This window comes from Rhinoderma darwinii, chromosome 4 (assembly GCF_050947455.1).
Source record: "Rhinoderma darwinii isolate aRhiDar2 chromosome 4, aRhiDar2.hap1, whole genome shotgun sequence".
NCBI lineage: Eukaryota > Metazoa > Chordata > Amphibia > Anura > Rhinodermatidae > Rhinoderma > Rhinoderma darwinii.
Genome location: NC_134690.1, coordinates 196,631,872 through 196,652,090, shown reverse-complemented (window position 1 = coordinate 196,652,090; position 20,219 = coordinate 196,631,872). Strand labels below are relative to the sequence as shown.

Sequence of the window (20,219 nt, the reverse complement as noted above, 5' to 3'; positions counted from 1 at the left end):
TGTTGGTAAGATGGAAGGGAGAGTGGGCCATTATGTATAACTGTACTCAATTCTGAACTGATTGATTTTCTGGAGTTGTCCTTTACTTTTGAGGCAATATGTCACTGTCATTTATTAATTTACCTATGATTTGAGAGATATTATTGCATTGGTTAGTCTATTACTTATATCTGCTGGTAATGTACAAGTAGCATCGATACACAGGAGTTGCAAAAATAAATGCTGCCATAAATTGTGGAATTCAAGTCTAATAAAAATATTTAACGTTTTCCGTCAGCCAAGAGCAATTTGAAGTGTGTTTTCTCCATAAAGTTAATGGAAAAAGATACGAAACAGTGTAGGATATGTCACTATAAACAATTTACAGTTGTTTGCCTAGAGGTACCTTTAAAGCCAGCCAGATGTTTTTAACAAGCTTACTAAATTCTCCTTGCTAAAAAATGTTCATGGTCAAATATAAAATATCACAAGTTTTTATTGACACTGCATAGTGTACATTCTCTCAGTTGTTTTCTGTTTTGTTTTTTTTACAAAATTAGTCTCATGTTTTTGTACCCCTGACTCAAGCTGATTGTAGGGGATCTTGCTACTACGACCCCTTCAACTCTTATGTACTAATTTCCCCCATTCAAATAAATAGGTGCTTATTGTTTTCAGTGGATGCGTGAGAATTTCCAGGGCCAAGATCTTCAGCTATGAGGGAAGGAACAGGCCCACGCAGTGCTTCCAATTAGATAGAAAAGAAGAGCCCCAGATGTTTACGAAGATAACTATATGATATTGATAAGAATTGTTACAAAATAATAAACTTATTCTATCACAACACGGGTCCTAGTAGCAACATCCCCTATAGGTACACTATTTCTTAAATTTTTTTTCATTAATTTTCTGTTGCTTATATAGTGCCAACATATTCACTGGACTCAGATTCGCCATTCACATCAGCGCCTTTTTGCAAATGGGGCTCACTATTTAACTTCCTCATCCCAAACACAGATATACACTAGGGTCAATTTCATAGGATGCTATTTAATCTATCAGTGTGGTTTTGGAGTGTGTGCCCTATACATCACAATGTAGAAAAAGATAACAGAAAAATGCGTTTATCATTTAGTAATTTAACAAAAAAATTTACAAAAAAACTGAAGTAAACAGGAACATTTTGGGTCATATTCAGAGGAACATACAGATAATAATGTGCAATGTAAAATGTATAAAACTAACAAAATAAAAGAGCTATGGTTATGGAGACGAGTCGAGGGGAGATAAAGCTCTGTCACTAATCCCCCCCCCCCATTACACATTAAAGTTATTATTATTATTTTTTTAACTAAAACTGAGCAGCTCAAGTTTTTTTTTTTTTTTTACATTTTGGGCTGCACATATTTCCTAAAACTTCTGAGCACTATGTTTACCAGAACTATAGTTCTTTTCATTTGTATCTAAGATTTGCAGACAACTTAATTTAAACAACAGATTAGTTAATTATAGTATTATTATGATAATTATTGGGATTATTATTATGTCTGTTGTTCATCCGATAAGCCTTTTGTTCCTTAAATATTTTTGGTCTTGCATTCCGGTAAGAGCTCATTGACCTGTGGAGGTCCATTATCCATGTGTCTAGCAACTATGAGAACTATACCCTTTCATGTCATGATTTTGGGCCAATATGGCAGCAATTTGAATCAGTTTGTTATCAGTTTCATATCAAGTACCAAAGCTGGCAAGACTTTCTGGTACCATGCATATTTTTCATTTCACAGCTTTTACCTCTGCAAGGATTTATTCAAGATGGCAGAATGTTATCTCTTTTATCTGTGGTTTTTTTATGGCCTAAAATTAGCTTTCTCTTGAAGTTGTTTCCAGCTGCTAGTAAAACACATTCTTACTGCTGAATTTGTATCTATAAATGCTTGAAACTATCCAGCACAAAAGAGTGAACATTGGCAGCTCTTCAGCACCGTTACTGGGCTTCTGTCTCATAGTGACTTCTCTGCAAAGTTAAAAAGTTTATTTGGGCAGATTCCCTAGCTGCACAGCTGAGAACAGGACAAGACACCTTTTTATAGTTATTTTTATTTGGTAAATCTGCAATTCTCCGGTCTTGGTGATGTTATTGATGCACAGGAACATCACTTTTCCTAATGAAGAGTCATATCCTCGTAAATAGCCATGTATCTAAATCTATAAAATCTTTTCCACTATGGAAAACATGGCATTGTTATTATTGTTGGATAAATATAGCAAAATCATAAAGGACTAATAAATTCCACTCTATTCATCTTACTTCCTTATAATTCCCATGCCAAGTAATGATAAAAACTGATCAACAGAAGTTTCTTTTGGGGGTTCAGGTCAGGACTATAAAGGGTTATTCCAATCTGGAGATGAACCTGAAGTTTGACTGAATGTTCAAGCATATTCAATCTCTCAAATCTCACTTCTAATATTACTGGGGCCTCTTCTGACATGTAGAATTTGGGACTTAAACCAAATCTAAGTTCTTACTTTTTCTTGTGGAGTCTTCCTTAAAACAGGACCATATTATTAGTAAAATAATAGAGAATTCATACATTTCTGGTGGAGCTACCTTTTCAAGACAGCTTTTATGATCACATCATTGCTGTGTGCATGGATCCTATATGGTGGCACATGGGGGTCATTTCATATCAGCATTATAGAGCCATAGGCACTTAGTGTGCCACTGTATGGTGCATCTTGATGTACGGTATTCGCTCCAAAAGCATTGTTTCTAGGGTAGAATACCTCCATGTGGTGGAGCATGCCACCATTTTTTCTTACTGATTCATACATATGATGTGAGAAAAAAACTGTAGAAATGTATGAAAAAAAATCCATTTAAAATCAGAGGGACATGGAGGTACTGTATAGGTCCATGGCAGGCTATGTGTACCGTATTATGCATCTGTACCACATGGATCCATAAAACGATCCCGTACGTGATTCTTCCTATGGATATTTTCTTTAGCCCAACAAGAAATTATAGAAAAAACATATTATCCATTGTCCCTTGAGAGATGATTAAATTCATTATTTCTTGAATTTTGGAGTCATTGCTGTTTATATAGTGGTAAGCATGTGAATAGCTTTTCTTTAAAAAAATGTTTTTACTGTAAACTGCTGACACAGACATCTCTGGCTCTATTTGACACCTCGCCTTAACCTTTAAGGCTTTGTACGTGTAATTTATAAAATACATTCTTTATTTGAATTTAGCGAGCAAATGGCAAGTAGTTTGAAAATGATGTTGTCTTTGGAAAGGAGAATGAGAACGGCTATGGGAAACTTTTTTTTAACTTAAGGATTATGTTTATTGACTCCCTAGACAACTGTTGGTGGAAGGCAGAGCAGTGTTATACTGCAGAGACTCCAGCCAGATACTCCATATACCATAACGGTAGCATCACAGTACGCTGAAGGAGAAGGAGGAAGAATTTCAGGGAGAGGAAAGACTAGTAAGTTCACTAATTCCAATTCATTTTATAGAAATTGTTTCTTCATTTCTTTCTTTTCGTGTCTTTAGACTGTAGTCCTCATTTTATGATTTCCTGTTAGAAATTACAGACACATGGGCATTTAACATGTATATTGTGAACATGTGCATTTTTATTACTGCCTGTCACCCTTGTTGTCTTTTAAGAGAAATGTGATGCCCATTGGGCAAAAAAAAAACATTAATTGGGGCAGATTTACTATTTAAAATACACCAAAAATGTAACCACAATTCCGGAGCACATGCCTACCCCACATTTAATAACTGTTTTAAACACTATTTGCACCTTGCTCGATAAGGGGGCGTGATTTAGGGAAAAATGGGCATTGTCTAAAATGTACTACATTTGGCCAAAACTTTGCCACAAAAAAGATGGCTTGCCAACCAAGCGGCAATATAAAGCTAGATAAAAGTGTCTAAAGATGCATCTAAACATAAAACAGAATTAATAAATCTGCCACATTGTGTGTGCTAGTCTATGGGCTCCTACCAGCGAAAATTGTCATAGAACCTAGGTCCACTTTCAACCATCACTTTTTCAGTTTACCAGACACAGTACAGTAATTTGATTTAGGGAAAACTAACTGTCCAGCTATATTACAAAAGTTAATCTAAACTGTTCGGAAAACGTCCGACAACATGCTTTCCAATGACGACCAACAGAGCAGTAAATGCAGCTGTAGACTATATTACAGACTGTAACTTAGAATCAAAGCAAAATAAGTAAATACATTTTTTATACAAAATTATTTACCTTACTTGAAGTGGCTTTATCTATTAAATTATACCATAAAAAAAAATGAATTCCACTTAAAGGCGTATTCCCATCATAGAAACTTTTTCCTTGGACAGCGGCACTCCTTAAACCCCCACCAATCAGAAAGTGATGCCAACACTTTCTATTGTATGATGGGAATAGCCCTTTAATGGTTAGAGATTCTTGATATCCCTAGAACTTGTCAGTATTATTTCAAACTATAATGATTATAATGTGTTCTTAGGGACAAAGTCCCCCTAGTGGCCACTTTTAGATTAAAACGTAAATTATACAGTACTTGTTTATTGAAAAAGTGTAATAAGACCTTCTTGGAAAAGAGACATGTATCATGCTGTAAATTGTATTACTTTGTAGTGTCTGGAATGTAAGTTTTGTCAATTTTAACAAAGAAACATTGTATTTCAGAGCCTTTGAACACAGTAAAAAATCTGAGGGTATATGACCCAACTACAAGTACTTTAAATGTACGATGGGAAGCGGCGGAAGGAAATGTGCGTCAGTATAAGGTCCTTTATGTACCAACAGCAGGAGGAACAGAGGAAGTGGTACATTTTCTTTTTTATTATACATATCCCCTTAATATCATGTTAGCATATTCTTCTAAAGTATAACTTTAATTTTCCTGCCCAACAAACACTGCATGTATTCATTCTGCATGTGATGGCTGGGATGTGAATAGTCACAGAGATTGAATTCCTAACTGTGTTCTACGATATAGTGCATGCAATATGTAAAGCGTGAATAGTATTTTACATGTTGATATTTGCTTTCTGCATTTATAGACAACTGTTCCTGGAAATACCATCTACACTGCACTCAGGGGACTTCAACCAGACACACCCTATACAGTAACTGTGGTCCCTGTTTATGCTGAAGGAGATGGCGGACGCATTTCTGACACTGGAAGGACGTGTATGTCAATATGCTTAACTTTCTTTTTCATTAATTTTCCCAAACTTTTCTCATACAATTCTCATACATACAGTGCATTGACGCACAACAGTACATTTTCCTGTAGACATATACATAGAATCACACATAAAAGACACATGATACATACATATACATGTATACATACATATTTGACTTCTCACAGTTCAACCAATGGGTCATCATAAGAGTTATACCTATAGTGGGTGCAGAGGTAGCAGTCGCACACAAGCCTTAGTGCCTAAATATCACATGGTAGGTGTGGGCCACGTTACAGATTATTGAGGCTCAGGAGCTTCAAGTTACGTCTTTAGTTAGCACCACTAGTAACTAAAATTCACAAAATGAGAAGAACCTGTCGCAGTGGAGTATAGCTTTTACCACAATGAAAAGTAGACAGAACAGCCTAGCCATAGTAAATCGATAGAGATCTGTTGATGCTTTCTTATGATAGAGCCATGGGTTTGTCTACATATTAGGGCAAAACACGCATGGATCTTGTATGGTCCCCCTTGGTAGGTGTGCTACCAAATTCCAGAAATATATTGGTAATTTGTCTTTCTCTACAAAATGCCATTTGTATATGTTTCTCAGACATACATAAATTAGATTGTAAGCTCCACCGTGACACAGACTATTATGAATAAATATATTACCTGTAAAGTGCAAAGTAAGATACTATACAGACAGCATATAATAATTAATGTATTCCTCTATTATAGTGGCACGAGGAACCGTTCAAAATCTTCAGGTATACAACCCCTCAACAAATACACTAAATGTTCGATGGGATCCTGCCCCTGGACAGGTTCAGCAATACAAAGTTAACTATGCTCCACTCCTTGGAACCAAGGTTTCAGAATTTGTAAGTACCAAATCCCTAATGTTCAATTAGAAAATGCAATAAATAATTTTTTATTTTTATTATTTATTATTTAAAGTGCATTCTCCCTCCAGCAATAATTCTATATAGTAATTGACTTGTCCCAAGTTGGAGTCAAAAACCACATTGGTCAGAACTAAACAATATGTTTTCTGTTCTTAGAAATAAGCAATAAATGTCTATATTTACCTGTAGGTTGTGATTCCTGGCAATACTCACAATATGTTACTGGAGCGCCTGGTCCCGGATACTTCCTACTCTGTGAATGTGGTTGCCATGTATGCTGATGGAGAAGCAGATCCGAGTATTGGAGAGGGAAAAACATGTATGTAAAGTATTTAAAATATATGGCGATGTCTAGATTTAGTTTGTTATTCCAAACTTTAATTCTAAATATGTTAATTATATATTTTTTATATTGTGAAAACTAAAAAGTAATAACTAATTATATGATGTTAGAAAAATAGCTCAGATATATAGTAGTGGGTTCAATGTAAAAACTATTTTAATATTTTTAGATTTAGATCAGTCTACTGCAAAATTGTGTTGCCTTCACCAACAGACCATCTCCTAAAATAATTCCTACTTCACTATTGACACTGCTAAATACTAATTTAACTATCTTTACTATTCTTAGCGTACATTTTGATCAAATTGCATGGGCCCACCTGCCACAACAAGACGACCTCTCCAGATGGGTCCCTACACTAAGCATTATACCTGTAGAACAGGAAACTTACCTATTTCTTGGGCCGAGGTTTACAAAATGTAGTCAGGATAGGTAGGAACCAGCTTTATTCTATACGCAGCTTTGGACAGATGGGAGGAGTGCACGACCAAGATGAAGGCAGTCACCCCCAAATGTACAATGCAAAAAACAAAGTTAGTAAGCACCTCCTAACAGAGTCAAATGCATTGTTATACAATGTAAAATACCCCATGTATTCAATGTTTGCATATATCTTAGCACTTGAAGAATTCTGCTGTATCTTTGTGTTTATTGCTATTGCATTGCAGTCACAGCAGATTTGCACCTTCCCATTTATTTCATTATTATAGTAGGTGCCTGCTTACTTTATTTTCATTACATTGCAGCTATGACCATAACCAATTACCAATACACAAATTAACTTATTTACTCATACCTCCTCACTCAACGTTGTCTATTTAACGTTGGTTACCACTTTGGGCCCAAGGGCACCTTATATCTGTGTTGGTATTGATAGTTGAGATTGGAAGCATATATCATGCGGTCAGCATTCAGAATAGAATCACAAATCAAACCTACAACATGTGGGGCATAGAATTAAAGGTGCAAATCTGTTACTAAAGTTATCAAATTGAACCATGTCTTGATGCATTTTGTAAACTATCACAGTGCTTTGTTCTTGCCTGTGTTCTTGGTTTTGTGCTTAAAATAAAACAGAGGCAATGAGGTGATCCTATACACAAGTTCTAAACTTCGGCAGAGGACATGTAACTCAAAATTACATGAAGATGGGTCAGTTTGTTTTGGAATTGCAAAATAGCAACTCCAATAAAATAATGCTCTTGTTTAGTACTCTGTGTTTATCAATTGAATTAGGTTAAATTCAAGCACATGTTCTCCTTCAGACACAAATTTAAAGCATACATATATCATTTTTCTGCATAAAAAGTTCAAAACTTGGTCAATACATTGCATTACTTATCTGATCTTGAGTTACAGCCTGTATTATAGTTTAGAGCTGAATTCACAAATCTGCAGGCTTCAGAGCAGACATCTCCCAGAATTCCTTGATAGCTCGATATCTTCACAAGGCTTTACCTATCTATTTGCATTCTGGGACATGTCTTTACACCAGGCAATATACAGTAATCTGATGTAAGAAAATCTAAATTCACCATTGCATTATAGGTGCTCAGATAATCTGTTAGAGATGTGTTTGTTGGCAGGTTTGTTGACTGTATTCAAAGGCAACCAGGAGAAATGTGAATGCACCTATAGACTATTAAACAGGCTGTAACTCAGGATTAGTACAAGACAAGTAATGTATTAACAAATTTACTCTATATCTACGATATATGCAAACTATAAAAGGATGTTCAAAGATGATCAAGTGCTTTATACATCTATAGCAACATTTTTACTTCTGAAAACATTTCCTCACTTCCGAAAGAAGCATTGCCTATTTCTGTATGATTATTGGGAATACAGACTTCTTAAGTCATTATACCCCTACTACCAATGGTAGTGGGTCCTGAAATGGAATACAACAGTGGAGATTACATAGTAGAGCAAGGCTGAGTTTGTGGTAGACAAGATCCAATTGTATCATTCCTAGATAGGATATCTATTATTTATTGAACAGTGACAGAGGTATGTTGGCCGTGTAAACCAGCGCCGATAAACGAGATGGCTTGTTGATCACTCGTTTGCTCCTTCCACAAGAAGCTACTTATGGGGACGAGCGCTCGTTACTCCGATCGCTCATCTCCATACATTTCCATTATGTCAGCATAACATCTCCCTGTTTACACAGGGAGATGTGCTGCTGACAACGATAATATTTTTGGCTGCATAAATGATACAATCAGCTGGTGAATGAGAGCTTACTTGTTCATCGGCTGATCATTGCTGTGTTTACACAGGGCAATGATCAGGAACAAACGTTCGTTTGCCCGATAATTGGCCCGTGTAAAAGGGCTTTTACCTAAAATCCATCTTGAGACTTCAAGAGCATTTGAACATTTCCGTGGCACTGGTCTGTTAGTATCATACTAATAATACTTTTATTCATATGTAATAAAAATACTCTCAGGGAGACCTGGCTGCCTATTGGATACAGCACCCAATTTAATTATATTATTATTAAAACTAATATCTTACTATGTATTGAGGAGAATGCAGCTATTCTGCAATGTTCTAAAGAATTTAGTTTGGAAAGTTCGCTCCTCTGTTATATTAGAATTTTCCCCTCTTTTGCTGACTGCTTTGCAAATCCCTCCAGCTACTAAGAACCTTCCAAATATTTGTGGTATCCCTCCACATTTCGTTCATACTGCGGTAGGTTTATTTCTTAATAATCTGCTAGTATGTCCTAGCTGGCAGGATTGGACTACAACGATTGTATAAAGAAACCAGACACCAGGAGTGTGGTTGGAAACTTCTGAATTTCCTGTATTCACATTTTCATAATAAATATTTAACATTGCTGTTAATGAAAAAAAAATCAAGGTCAATATCCAGACTGATAATTGTTTTGTAATTATGCTTTTTCCTGCAGTACCTCGCAGCGGGCCAAAGAACATTAAAGTTTTTGGAGAGACAACCAACAGTCTTTCAGTAAACTGGGATCATGCTGACGGTCCAGTTCAACAATATAGAATCATCTATTCACCAACTGTTGGTGATCCTATTGATGAATATGTAAGTTTTTGCAATAACATTTCTATGCTTGTGGTTTCTGAAGACAATACTTTCTTTAATGTCGTCCTTTAATGCCTAATTCCTTTCATAACCTAAAAAAAAAATCAGTATTCACTTCTGTTAAAACCATTATCCCACTTATACTATGTTACCATCACACGGGCTCAGAAAATGAATATATGGGTGGTTGTAGTTGTTTGGAAAGGTCCTCATGCTGTAGAGTTCTCATAGTAGTTGTCTCTGTGCCCTCCTGTGACATGGAGGGAACTTAAAGGTGTCGTCCGCTTTGGACAAAAATGTTATGTTTTAAGCTTCCCCTGATGATCGGCTGTAATTTGTGGGGGAACTCGGTAGTAAGCGTTCAATTTACCAGATCCTGCGAAGGAAGGTACACTCTTTGTAGCTGCTCTCCCATCTGGCTATTAGTTCTAAATGGCTATTAGTTCTAAACTGGGCAGCAATCTATTAACTTAAACTGTAATTCCCTAGTGGGTGTTTGAAAATGGGGTTTTAAAGCAAAACAGCCCCTTAAGTACTAACCAGTGATTTTATTTTCCTACTTACATAGCAGCTCTTCAGGGTCAATGTATTATGTCACTGAATGTTCACCACTGACTTCACAGAGTCATTTCAGAAATAAACATTGATGGGGGACCAGGTCCTTCAGAGATCACTAGAATGAAGGAGCTATAGTGCCTTTCTCAGTCTCATGCCCTTCTACTCATTTCTTGGAGATTTCCTTATCGCCGAGCTTTATTGTTGGATTCTCCATTGACTTCAATAAAGTTAGGACACTCAAGCACATGGAGAAGGAAAATCCTTATTTTTTTTAATTTTTACCTCCCTACTCTATTCCCTGGTTCCCCTTCCTACATCTCTCAAAACACATGAGGATTGTGCCACAAATTTCAAACACTATTGGAAACAGCTTCAACCTACAGTCCCCGCAAGCCCACTACGCAACTACTTAGTGCTCTTCCCCATAACCTGCTTTACTGATGAAAGGCTACCCACCCTAGTCTATAATCGCACCTCACCTCCTGTGCACTTGACCCAATCAGATCCCACCTCATCCCCAACTTTACTACTGTGTTTATCCCAGCTCTTACCCATCTTGTCAACCTACCACTATCCACTGGTATCTTCCCTTCCTTATTTTAACATGTAACCATCACATCTTTAAAGGGAGCCTGTCATGTTAAACATGCTATGTAATCTGAAGGAAAAATATTAGAGAATAGGAGGAGCTGAGCAGATTGATACATATTTTTGTCTATATCTTGAATTTTATTGTTTTTAACATCTGCTCATTCTGGACTTAGGAGTCCAGTAGATGGTCCTACTAAGTGATTGACAGCCTTCAATGTGTAGGTGGACATGCGTCAATAACTGTTAATCATTGAGCCACTCCGCCCACTGGATTTCTAAGCCCAGAATAAGAAGGTTTTAAATCAATAAAATTCAAGATATATTAAATCCTTTCCCACAAAACTTCTCCTGCTCTATAAGATTCTGTCTGCAGATTAGATAGCATGTTCAACGTTACAGGTTCTCTTTAAGAACCCGACCCACGATGCTTCCTCTCTGTCCAGCTATTGCGCCAACTCACTACTTCCATTTGCCTCAAATCTCCTTGAGCAACATTTCCACCTTTAACTATCCCACCACTTATCATCAACTCTCTTTTGACCACCTACAATCTGACTTCGGACCTCACCATTCTACTAGTGCTTTAACCCGTTAGTGACCGCCAATACGCCTTTTAACGGCGGCCACTAACGGGCTTTATTCTGATGCATATGCCTTTTTACGGCACTGCATCAGGATAAAGTAGACAGAGCAGGGAGCCGTCAAATCTCCCTGCTCTCAGCTGCCAGAGGCAGTTGAGGGCTGGGGACGTCACTGCTCTGCCGTGTGAGATCGATATTAGTATCGATCTCACCCGTTTAACCCCTCAGAAGCGGTGCTCAATAGCGTGCACCGCATCTGAGTGGTTTTGGAGAGAGGGAGGGAGCTCCCTCTCATCCCACCGACACCCGGCGATACGATCGCCGAGTGTCTGTGTCTCCAATGGCAGCCGGGGGCCTAATAAAGGCCCCCAGGTCTGCCTGGAGCGAATGCCTGCTAGATCATGCCGGAGAATCGCATATTAAAGTCCCCTAGTGGGACTAGTAAAAAAGGAAAAAAAAAGTTTAATTAAGTTAATTAAAAAAAAAAAGTGAAAAAATATGAAAAACCCAGCTTTTCCTCTTACAAAATGCTTTACTATTAAAAAAACAAAATAAAAGTAAAAATGTTACACATATTTGGTATCGCCGCCTCCGTAACGACCCCGACTATAAATCTATTACATTATTTAACCCGCACGGTGAACGGCGTAACAAATGTAATAAAAAACTATGGAAAAATTGCTGTTTTCTGTGAATCCTGACTTAAAAAAAATGTGATAAAAAGTGATCAAAAAGTCGCATCTACTCCAAAATGGTACCAATAAAAACTACAAGGTCTTCCCGCAAAAAAAAGCCCTCAGACAACCACATCGGTGAAAAAATAAAAACTTTACGGCTCTTCAAATATGGAGACACAAAAACAAATAATTTTGAAAAAAAAGCGTTTTTACTGTGTAAAAGTAGTAAAACATACAAAAACTATACAAATTTGGTATCGTTGCAATTCCCCTCCAAAAAAAAGTTAATAAAAGTTAATCAATAAATAATATGTTCCCCAAAATGGTGGTATTAAAAAATACAACTTGTCCCGCAAAAAACAAGACCTTATACAGCTACGTCGACGCAAAAATAAAAAGGTTATAGCTCTTGGAATGAGACGATGGAAAAACGTAAAAAATGGCTTGGTCATTAAGGTTTAAAATAGGCTGGTCACTAAGGGGTTAATGGCGCTTTGAAATAAATAATAATAACAACAATAATAATAATAATAACAACAATAATAATAATAATAATAATACCTGGTGACTACCTTTTCCCCTAGATATTACAGGCAGGCACATGTGCATATAAAATAATACTACAGTGAAATTATCCCAACAAACAACTCCTCATATACATGAGTTAGAAGAATTTAGATATTGGAGTTAACTACAGTCACACCTGAATTTTCATGCTTTAAAGGGATAGTCCAGTTTCAGCAAATTATAATTAATTTTTGTATAAGTAAAAGATATACAATTTTCCAAAATACTTTCTGTATTAATTTATTTTCAAGATCTCTGCTTGTTACTCAGTAGGAGCATTCATTGTTTTCTTCCAATGGATACAATTCTGTCCATGGTCATGTGATGGATACACAGGTGCACGGCTTGTTACAGTTACAGTATGTGTATCAGAGCTTTGTCTTCTAATGAGTTTAGCACCTGTGTGTCTATCACATGACTTCCAACATTCCTATTGGGTTGTACCTGCTGTGTGTCTCAGAAAATGCTGATGTCCAATTTGATACGTTTAAGTCCATGGTACCACTAGCAAGAAGTAAAAGGGGAATGATCATGAGCTAATCACACCCCTCTCTATGTTCTGTACATATCCAGAACACTGGGTTGAGCGCAAGAAGCTGGGACATGTAGTGCCACAGCCCTAGCGATATGGCCAATTTTAAATGACTGGCTCCATTGAAGTCCTTTTGAATTTTCCAGTAGCCCATGGGAGATAACATATGCACAGGAGCTCTGTAGTAAAGCCTTAGGCAGACAGTTCTTAATGGGGATTATACTCCGCTCGGCTCTTAAAAGCTGAGTGTAGTATAATCTTGTCAAGCTCTACAAAAGTGGAGATTGATTTTAAGGTTTGCTGAACGCTTCACCATTGTGCATGCATTCAAGCACCGTTTATACTCTGAGGTCCTAAGAATGCAGCACATTTTCCATAACAGACATTTTATATTGTTTTCTGACATACGTCCAAGCCAGTCCCAATGTCGTGTCGCAACACTTCTATCCATATGTTCCACATTTCGCAGACCGTCTGCTTTCTATTGAAATGACTGTATATTTAGTGTTCATTTTGTAGAACAGATGTATAATACATTACGTCTGGTTTCCAGTATCTACAGTGGTTTTGTTAAACTAAAATCTACGGTATGTATTGTGCGTGTTGCACATATCAACCCTACTTTACTGAAACTAGAAATGATTGAGTAATATTAAAGTACGGGATTTACCTTACTAATTTTTACAAATTTCAAGGATCATACAGAAGCTTTAGAATGGATGATCTGTTGTTACTTCTTATGATACTTAATCTCTATCATCAATCCTTCGTCACGGTTTTCCATGCTGGAGTATAAAATATTGATTTACCATATTACTGCACTGAAATCAGCATGCGGCATATAGGTATAATTATATTTTCTACTGTACTTCCTTTAGACAACGGTACCGGGTAGAAGAAACAATGTGGTCCTACAACCCTTGTTGCCAGACACGCCATATAAAATCACTGTGGTGGCTGTGTATGCAGATGGTGATGGAGGTCAACTGACTGGAAATGGAAGAACAGGTAAGAGAACAGAAATGTATTTTTCTATGGCATGTGCTTAACAATTTTATTAAAAATATGATACTTCTGATATGATTTATATAACTAACTTCTTCTAGACTGTTTTTATGGGTGTTTGCAAGTCCCTATTGTTTAAATGCCTGTTGATCCCTTATTTTCCTTTAAATTCTCTCAGTCTTTCTACCTATAAATAGATTATCTTCAGAGTATGACAGTTTGTAAAATTTCTTAAAATAGAGTAACTCGCCTATAATTATTGGGAGGATCAGATGTATGTATGCTATATTTCAGTGTGAATTATGTTGAGGAATACTCAATTATCCAGTACATTCAGTGGTCTCGGGCTAGCACTTCTCTTCCTTACTTTCTTGCCTATAGAAGCACACATGTAAGATGTCTTCTTTAAAGTCTATAAAGTTCATTACTTGTATAAAATTAACTTTATGAATCTAGCATCGCTTCCATAATTTTGAGTTATAATGTATTTTATTGTTATGTTATAGTTGGCTTACTTGCACCAACAAATCTGCAAGTTTCTGATGAATGGTACACCAGATTCCGGGTATCATGGGACAGAGCAACCTCCCCAGTTCTTGGTTATAAACTTGTATACCAGCCACATGGTAACTATAATTTTATTTTCATTTATTTACATTAATATATATTTATAGATTTCTAATCTACATTTATGTTTTGAAGGATATGTACAAAAATATTTTTTTTTAATAAACAGGTCAGTGTGTTTTGTGTAACTTTATAATAATGTGTAGTTTTTATTAAAAATTTATTTTACTTTTTGAGATACAGCTGCTCTGTATTCTGCATACAGAGCTGCTGTATTGTTCGCTATTGCCTGAATCCGTCAGTCCCGCGGACCTTATGGATTCAGTGTCCGTGGGAGGATTCACCTGTAAACTATCAGATCTAAGTTCATAACTTAGATATGATAGATAACAGGTGGATCCTGCATGTCAGAGACACGCAGGACTCGCTGTCACTGGACCCATCAGTCCCACTAACCTGACGGGAACAGGATTTAGCGTTACAGACAGCTGCTCTGTATCTGAAAAAAATAAAGCTAATTTTTAATGATAACTAATAATAAGGTTACAGAAAACACATTGACTGACCTGTTTATTAAAAAAATTAAAAATTCCCTTCAAAGGTTTACGTAGCCTTCAACTTAGACTATTTATCTTAATTAGAAACAATTACCTTGAAACAGTGCTAAGCGGATGGCAAGTGGATAGCAGTATTCTAACATAGCCAATTAAGTTTTAAGTAAAATTGGGTTAAGACCTTAAATATTATACTTTGCATTTTTTATCCTAATTCCATTTTTATTTCATAAATATTTCTGCACACCTACATAATTATTCTGTTATGCTTCTCTTCACATTGAAGCATATTGTACAATATATGAGGGATCAACTATAGTTGCTATAGCAAGTAGTTATCTTATCAATAGGGCATATGAATGATAATAGACAGAGGTTCCCAGCTTAGGACCCCCCCTTTTTAGCTTTGGTAAACCCAACCCATCTATGTATTACATGGTCAGTCATTTATTTTAATGGCTGGCACTCAATACTGATGCTGGGCATATGTAAGGCCATCTAGGATCAATGGTCACAAGGCCAGCCTTAATATAAAAGGGGTTGTAGTAATAAGACAAATTTTAAGTTTGTGGATTAAACATTAAATTGAAATTCCCTATTAATTAAGTAACTGACTGATTTCTATTTCTTGGGAAGATGCTGATGAATCTATGGAAGTATTTGTTGGTGATGTGAATTCATACACTTTACAAAATCTAAATCCCGGGACTACCTATGATGTTCAGGTGTATGCTCAGTATGACACCGGACTAAGTGGACCACTCAAGGGACCTGGAACAACCTGTAAGTCATCTGCTTATACAAATGACCAAACATAAACTATTCCCATTACAGAATAAGTCGAGTACCTTTTTAGAGTTATTGGGGCAGCTCATACAGTGTCCTCGACGTATTCTATTTTTTTTTTACTGTTCTACCAAAGACAAGACTATTTGTAACACAACTCTTGAATGCTATAGTTTATCTTTTGGCATAAGTACTATCTTGCAGCCTTTAATTCTCCCTGAGCTGGGCCTGACATAACAGGATAAGGGAAACCATTACCTCTGCAAGTTGTGTGTTAAATATGTTTATTCATATCTGGACCTAGTTCCATGATTTTTCTATCCAGTTTATGATTTAGACTTTAGAGGGTCTAAAAAGGGGGATTGCATGTGCAGCTTGTTTGCAGGTTAAAAATATTGCTGTAGATGTAACTTTAATCCGTTCGTCTGATGGGAGTCATGTTACCTACATCCTGTTATCTGACTTATTTATTTTCTCTGAATCATGTTATGTTGTTCATTGCCAAATGATAAGCGGTGAACCTAACCAAATGCTTTTTTCGTTTTAGAAAACATTTAGATTGCAGCAGTTTATTATAAGACTGTGTTAAAAGCTTAAAGAGGCTCTGTCACCAGATTTTGCAACCCCTATCTCCTATTGCAGCAGATCGGCGCTGCAATGTAGATAAGAGTAACGTTTTTTTTTTTTTAAAAACGAGCATTTTTGGCCAAGTTATGACCATTTTTATATTTATGTAAATGAGGCTTTCTAAAGTACAACTGGGCGTGTATTGTGTTCGTTACATCTGGGCGTGTTTACTTCTTTTACTAGCTGGGCGTTCTGACGAGAAGTATCATCCACTTCTCTTCACACACAACGCCCAGCTTCTGGCAGTGCAGACACAGCGTGTTCTCGAGAGATCACGCTGTGTCGTCACTCACTTCCTGCCCCAGGTCCTGCATCGTGTCGGACACATCGGCACCAGAGGCTACAGTTGATTCTGCAGCAGCATCAGCGTTTGCAGGTAAGTAGCTACATCGACTTACCTGCAAACGCCGATGCTGCTGCAGAATCAACTGTAGCCTCTGGTGCAGATGTGTCCTCGCTCGTCCGACACGATGCAGTACCTGGGGCAGGAAGTGAGTGACGACACAGCGTGATCTCTCGAGAACACGCTGTGTGTCTGCACTGCCAGAAGCTGGGCGTTAATGAACAGAAGTGGATGATGCTGATTCGTCAGAATCATACACTCCCATTCCCAACGCCCAGCTAGTAAAAGAATTAAAAACGCCCCGATGTACGCACATAATACACGCCCAGTTGGACTTTAGCAAGCCTCATTTGCATAAATACAAAAATGGTCATAACTTGGCCAAAAATGCTCGTTTTTTTAAAATAAAAACGTTACTCTTATCTACATTGCAGCGCCGATCTGCTGCAATAGCAGATAGGGGTTGCAAAATCTAGTGACAGAGCCTCTTTAAAGGGGTTGCCTGGGCTTGGGGCGGTTTTTATATGATCGGTGGGGGTTCGAAAGCTGTTCCGGCTGCCTCCGGGCATCGGATGTTATGCAGTGGCCATTGTCGCAAGCAGATGGCTCCGTATACTGTATGCGGCCATGCTGCAGTATTACAACTCTGCTCCTGTTCACTTGAATAGGAGCAGAACTGCAATACTGCAGCATGGCCGCTATACTTTGACTGGAGGAAGCCATAACAGCTGATAGGTGCGGAGTTCGGGTGTTGGACCTCCACCGACCATATACTGATGACCCATGCTGTAGATAGGTCATCAGTGTGAAAAACCACCCAGTGTCTGGACAACGCCTTTAATTTTGAGGTTTGATTTAATACCACTTGTCAAACGGGTGTAGGTAGGATGCTATATAACTATTAAGATAACCACAAATGCAGAAGTTTTGAAACTGTATGTAAGGCAGTGCCCTCTCCATGTGAGAAAGGCCTATGCGGTATGTGAGAAGGGCAGTCTCATATTTTGACAGCTATTTAGGTTCAGGTTTCTGCAGTTTGACCGTAAAGAATTGTGACTTGGAGCATACCTCATTATTAAGCATTACTCTTGTCTCTGAGTGATTTTTATTCTGTCTTTCCATTTGCAGTGTACCTAAATGTAACCGAACTGACAAGCTACCAAGTCTCATGGGATTCATTCTGTGTTAGGTGGACTCCTCACAGAGCTGCAACTTCCTATAGAGTCAAGCTAAATCCAGTTGACGGTAAGAGCAGTTGTTATTTAGATTTTTACTGTAGAAAAAAACAAAACACAATACTTGCTGAACAAGCAACATATTTACCACTATTCAAAAATGAACAAATATAAATCTAAAATACATATAAAATACTTTTGTATGCATGTTGGTTCTGGTGATTGTTACAGTAATGCAGAAAATAGTCTTTCTTATTGTAGAATACATAACCATTCATAATTATTATACTATACAGGAACTCGTGGACAAGAAATAACAGTGACTGGATCGGAGTCATCAAATTGTTTTACTGGTTTGAACCCCGACACTGAATATACTGCCACAGTCTATGTACAGACACCAAACCTTGAGGGCAGAGGAGTTTCAACCAAAGAACGTACTTGTAAGTCGATGATATTTTGGGATATAATGTGGATGGGAATAAAACAGACACTGAATCTGTAAATTCTAGTTGTTGCGTAATGCTGGGATCTTAGTATAAAGAAGATTATATCGGTTTTCATTCATTTTCATTGGCCAATAGACTTATTATTAAATTAGCAATAACTTATGTGAGCCCCACTGAGAAGTGGCATTGATGTGAGGGATATATTCTGTGTGTAACAAAAAAGGGTATGTTGGCACTGTATGAATAATGGATACTAAATAATATTTTATTTTCCCACACTACTTACTGTATATGAATTGTCTTACGTTTTAGTGATAAAGCCAACAGAATCACCAACTGAACCTCCTGCTCCTCCTCCACCTCCCACTATACCTCCAGCCCGTGAAGGTAAGCAATATATCACATTATAGATGGGAAGTGTATTTAGGCTATGCTTAGTCTTTACTTCTTTTGAGAGTATGATTAGTTGTAAAGATTAGTTGATATTGGTACTAAAAAGTTATATTAGGAAAATAAATGACATTGCGGAGAATTTATTAAGAGTGGCGTTTCATAGACCAATCTTAATATAAAGAATGTTGGGGTAAAAAGCACCTAATTTATTAGGCACACGCCTCATAATAAATGAAGCACATCTCTGGCCGTCTGTGCGCCAAAAAATGAAAATCGATGGCAGCCATGAGTTGGTGAAAATTTACGCCATTATTGATGTCAGTTTCTGCCAGTGTCATACAGAAGGTGGCCACGACCCCTTTAGTTAAGTGTAAAGTGGCATACGCGACAGGAATAGATCAAATGTAACATTTTTGGGGATGTTTGACACTTTTCTAATCCAGAAAAACTGGCATAGAAAAGTTAACAAATTCCCCCTAGAGTGTCTTTACTTATTACTATTCCTCAGGTAACATTGCCGATAGAAAATAATACAATTACTGATATCCATAATTCTTTTTTTCAGTGTGCAAAGGGGCAAAAGCTGATATTGTCTTCCTGATTGACAGTTCATGGAGTATTGGCGATGACAATTTCAATAAAGTCAGACAATTTATTTTTAACACTATTGGAGCTTTTGATGTCATCAATCCCGCGGGCATCCAGGTGAGATTAATAGCAACACATGATCAGATCTGAATTATCAAAGACATTTTTATAGAAAAATGGACCTCACTAAAGCTTGTATTCTATTTCTATCCATAATTCTATTTCTATCCATACATTTTCAAAATATTAAAATTTGTATTAGAACTTGGAAGGCAGAAATAAAAGCTGAGGAATTTAACTGTAAGATTCAACTTGTGTTCCTCAATAATCACATACCTGCTGTGCACTATAAGAACATTGTATACTAGTAGTCTGCATACTCAGCAACTAGAGCTCTCAGCATGCTCTGACAGCCTACTACTGGGAGTTGTAGTCTGACAACAGCTGGAGAGCCTTAGATTGTAAGCCACTGTTGTCTACGGTGTTGAGTATGTACATCCTATATTAGTTACTTCCATTGGGTGATATTGTCATTCTCATAGTGCTATAGTGCCAAAATGCCAGTGCAACATAATTCACTGCTAGATATAACATGAAACAGAAGAAGGCCCAGTAGAGGGCAGGATGGCACCATTAGCTAATATGTTTGATTCCTATAACACCATTGCACACAGTAAATCTTTTTACTGAGTTTCCTAGGCTTATATAA

At 37.1% G+C, this 20,219-nt stretch overlaps 1 protein-coding gene across 1 annotated transcript in view; it reads left to right on the top strand.

The window, feature by feature from the left end:
* COL12A1 (collagen type XII alpha 1 chain) overlaps positions 1–20,219 on the top strand; it is a 150,054-nt gene that overhangs the window by 87,630 nt on the left and 42,205 nt on the right. The window contains exons 32-44 of the mRNA XM_075862036.1: positions 3,350–3,479; positions 4,701–4,840; positions 5,078–5,207; positions 5,948–6,090; positions 6,304–6,433; positions 9,375–9,517; positions 13,902–14,031; positions 14,535–14,654; positions 15,786–15,932; positions 18,034–18,150; positions 18,377–18,523; positions 18,842–18,916; positions 19,488–19,627. Coding sequence (XP_075718151.1) covers positions 3,350–3,479; positions 4,701–4,840; positions 5,078–5,207; positions 5,948–6,090; positions 6,304–6,433; positions 9,375–9,517; positions 13,902–14,031; positions 14,535–14,654; positions 15,786–15,932; positions 18,034–18,150; positions 18,377–18,523; positions 18,842–18,916; positions 19,488–19,627 — 1,692 coding nt within the window. The remainder of the gene's footprint in view (positions 1–3,349; positions 3,480–4,700; positions 4,841–5,077; positions 5,208–5,947; positions 6,091–6,303; positions 6,434–9,374; positions 9,518–13,901; positions 14,032–14,534; positions 14,655–15,785; positions 15,933–18,033; positions 18,151–18,376; positions 18,524–18,841; positions 18,917–19,487; positions 19,628–20,219) is intronic.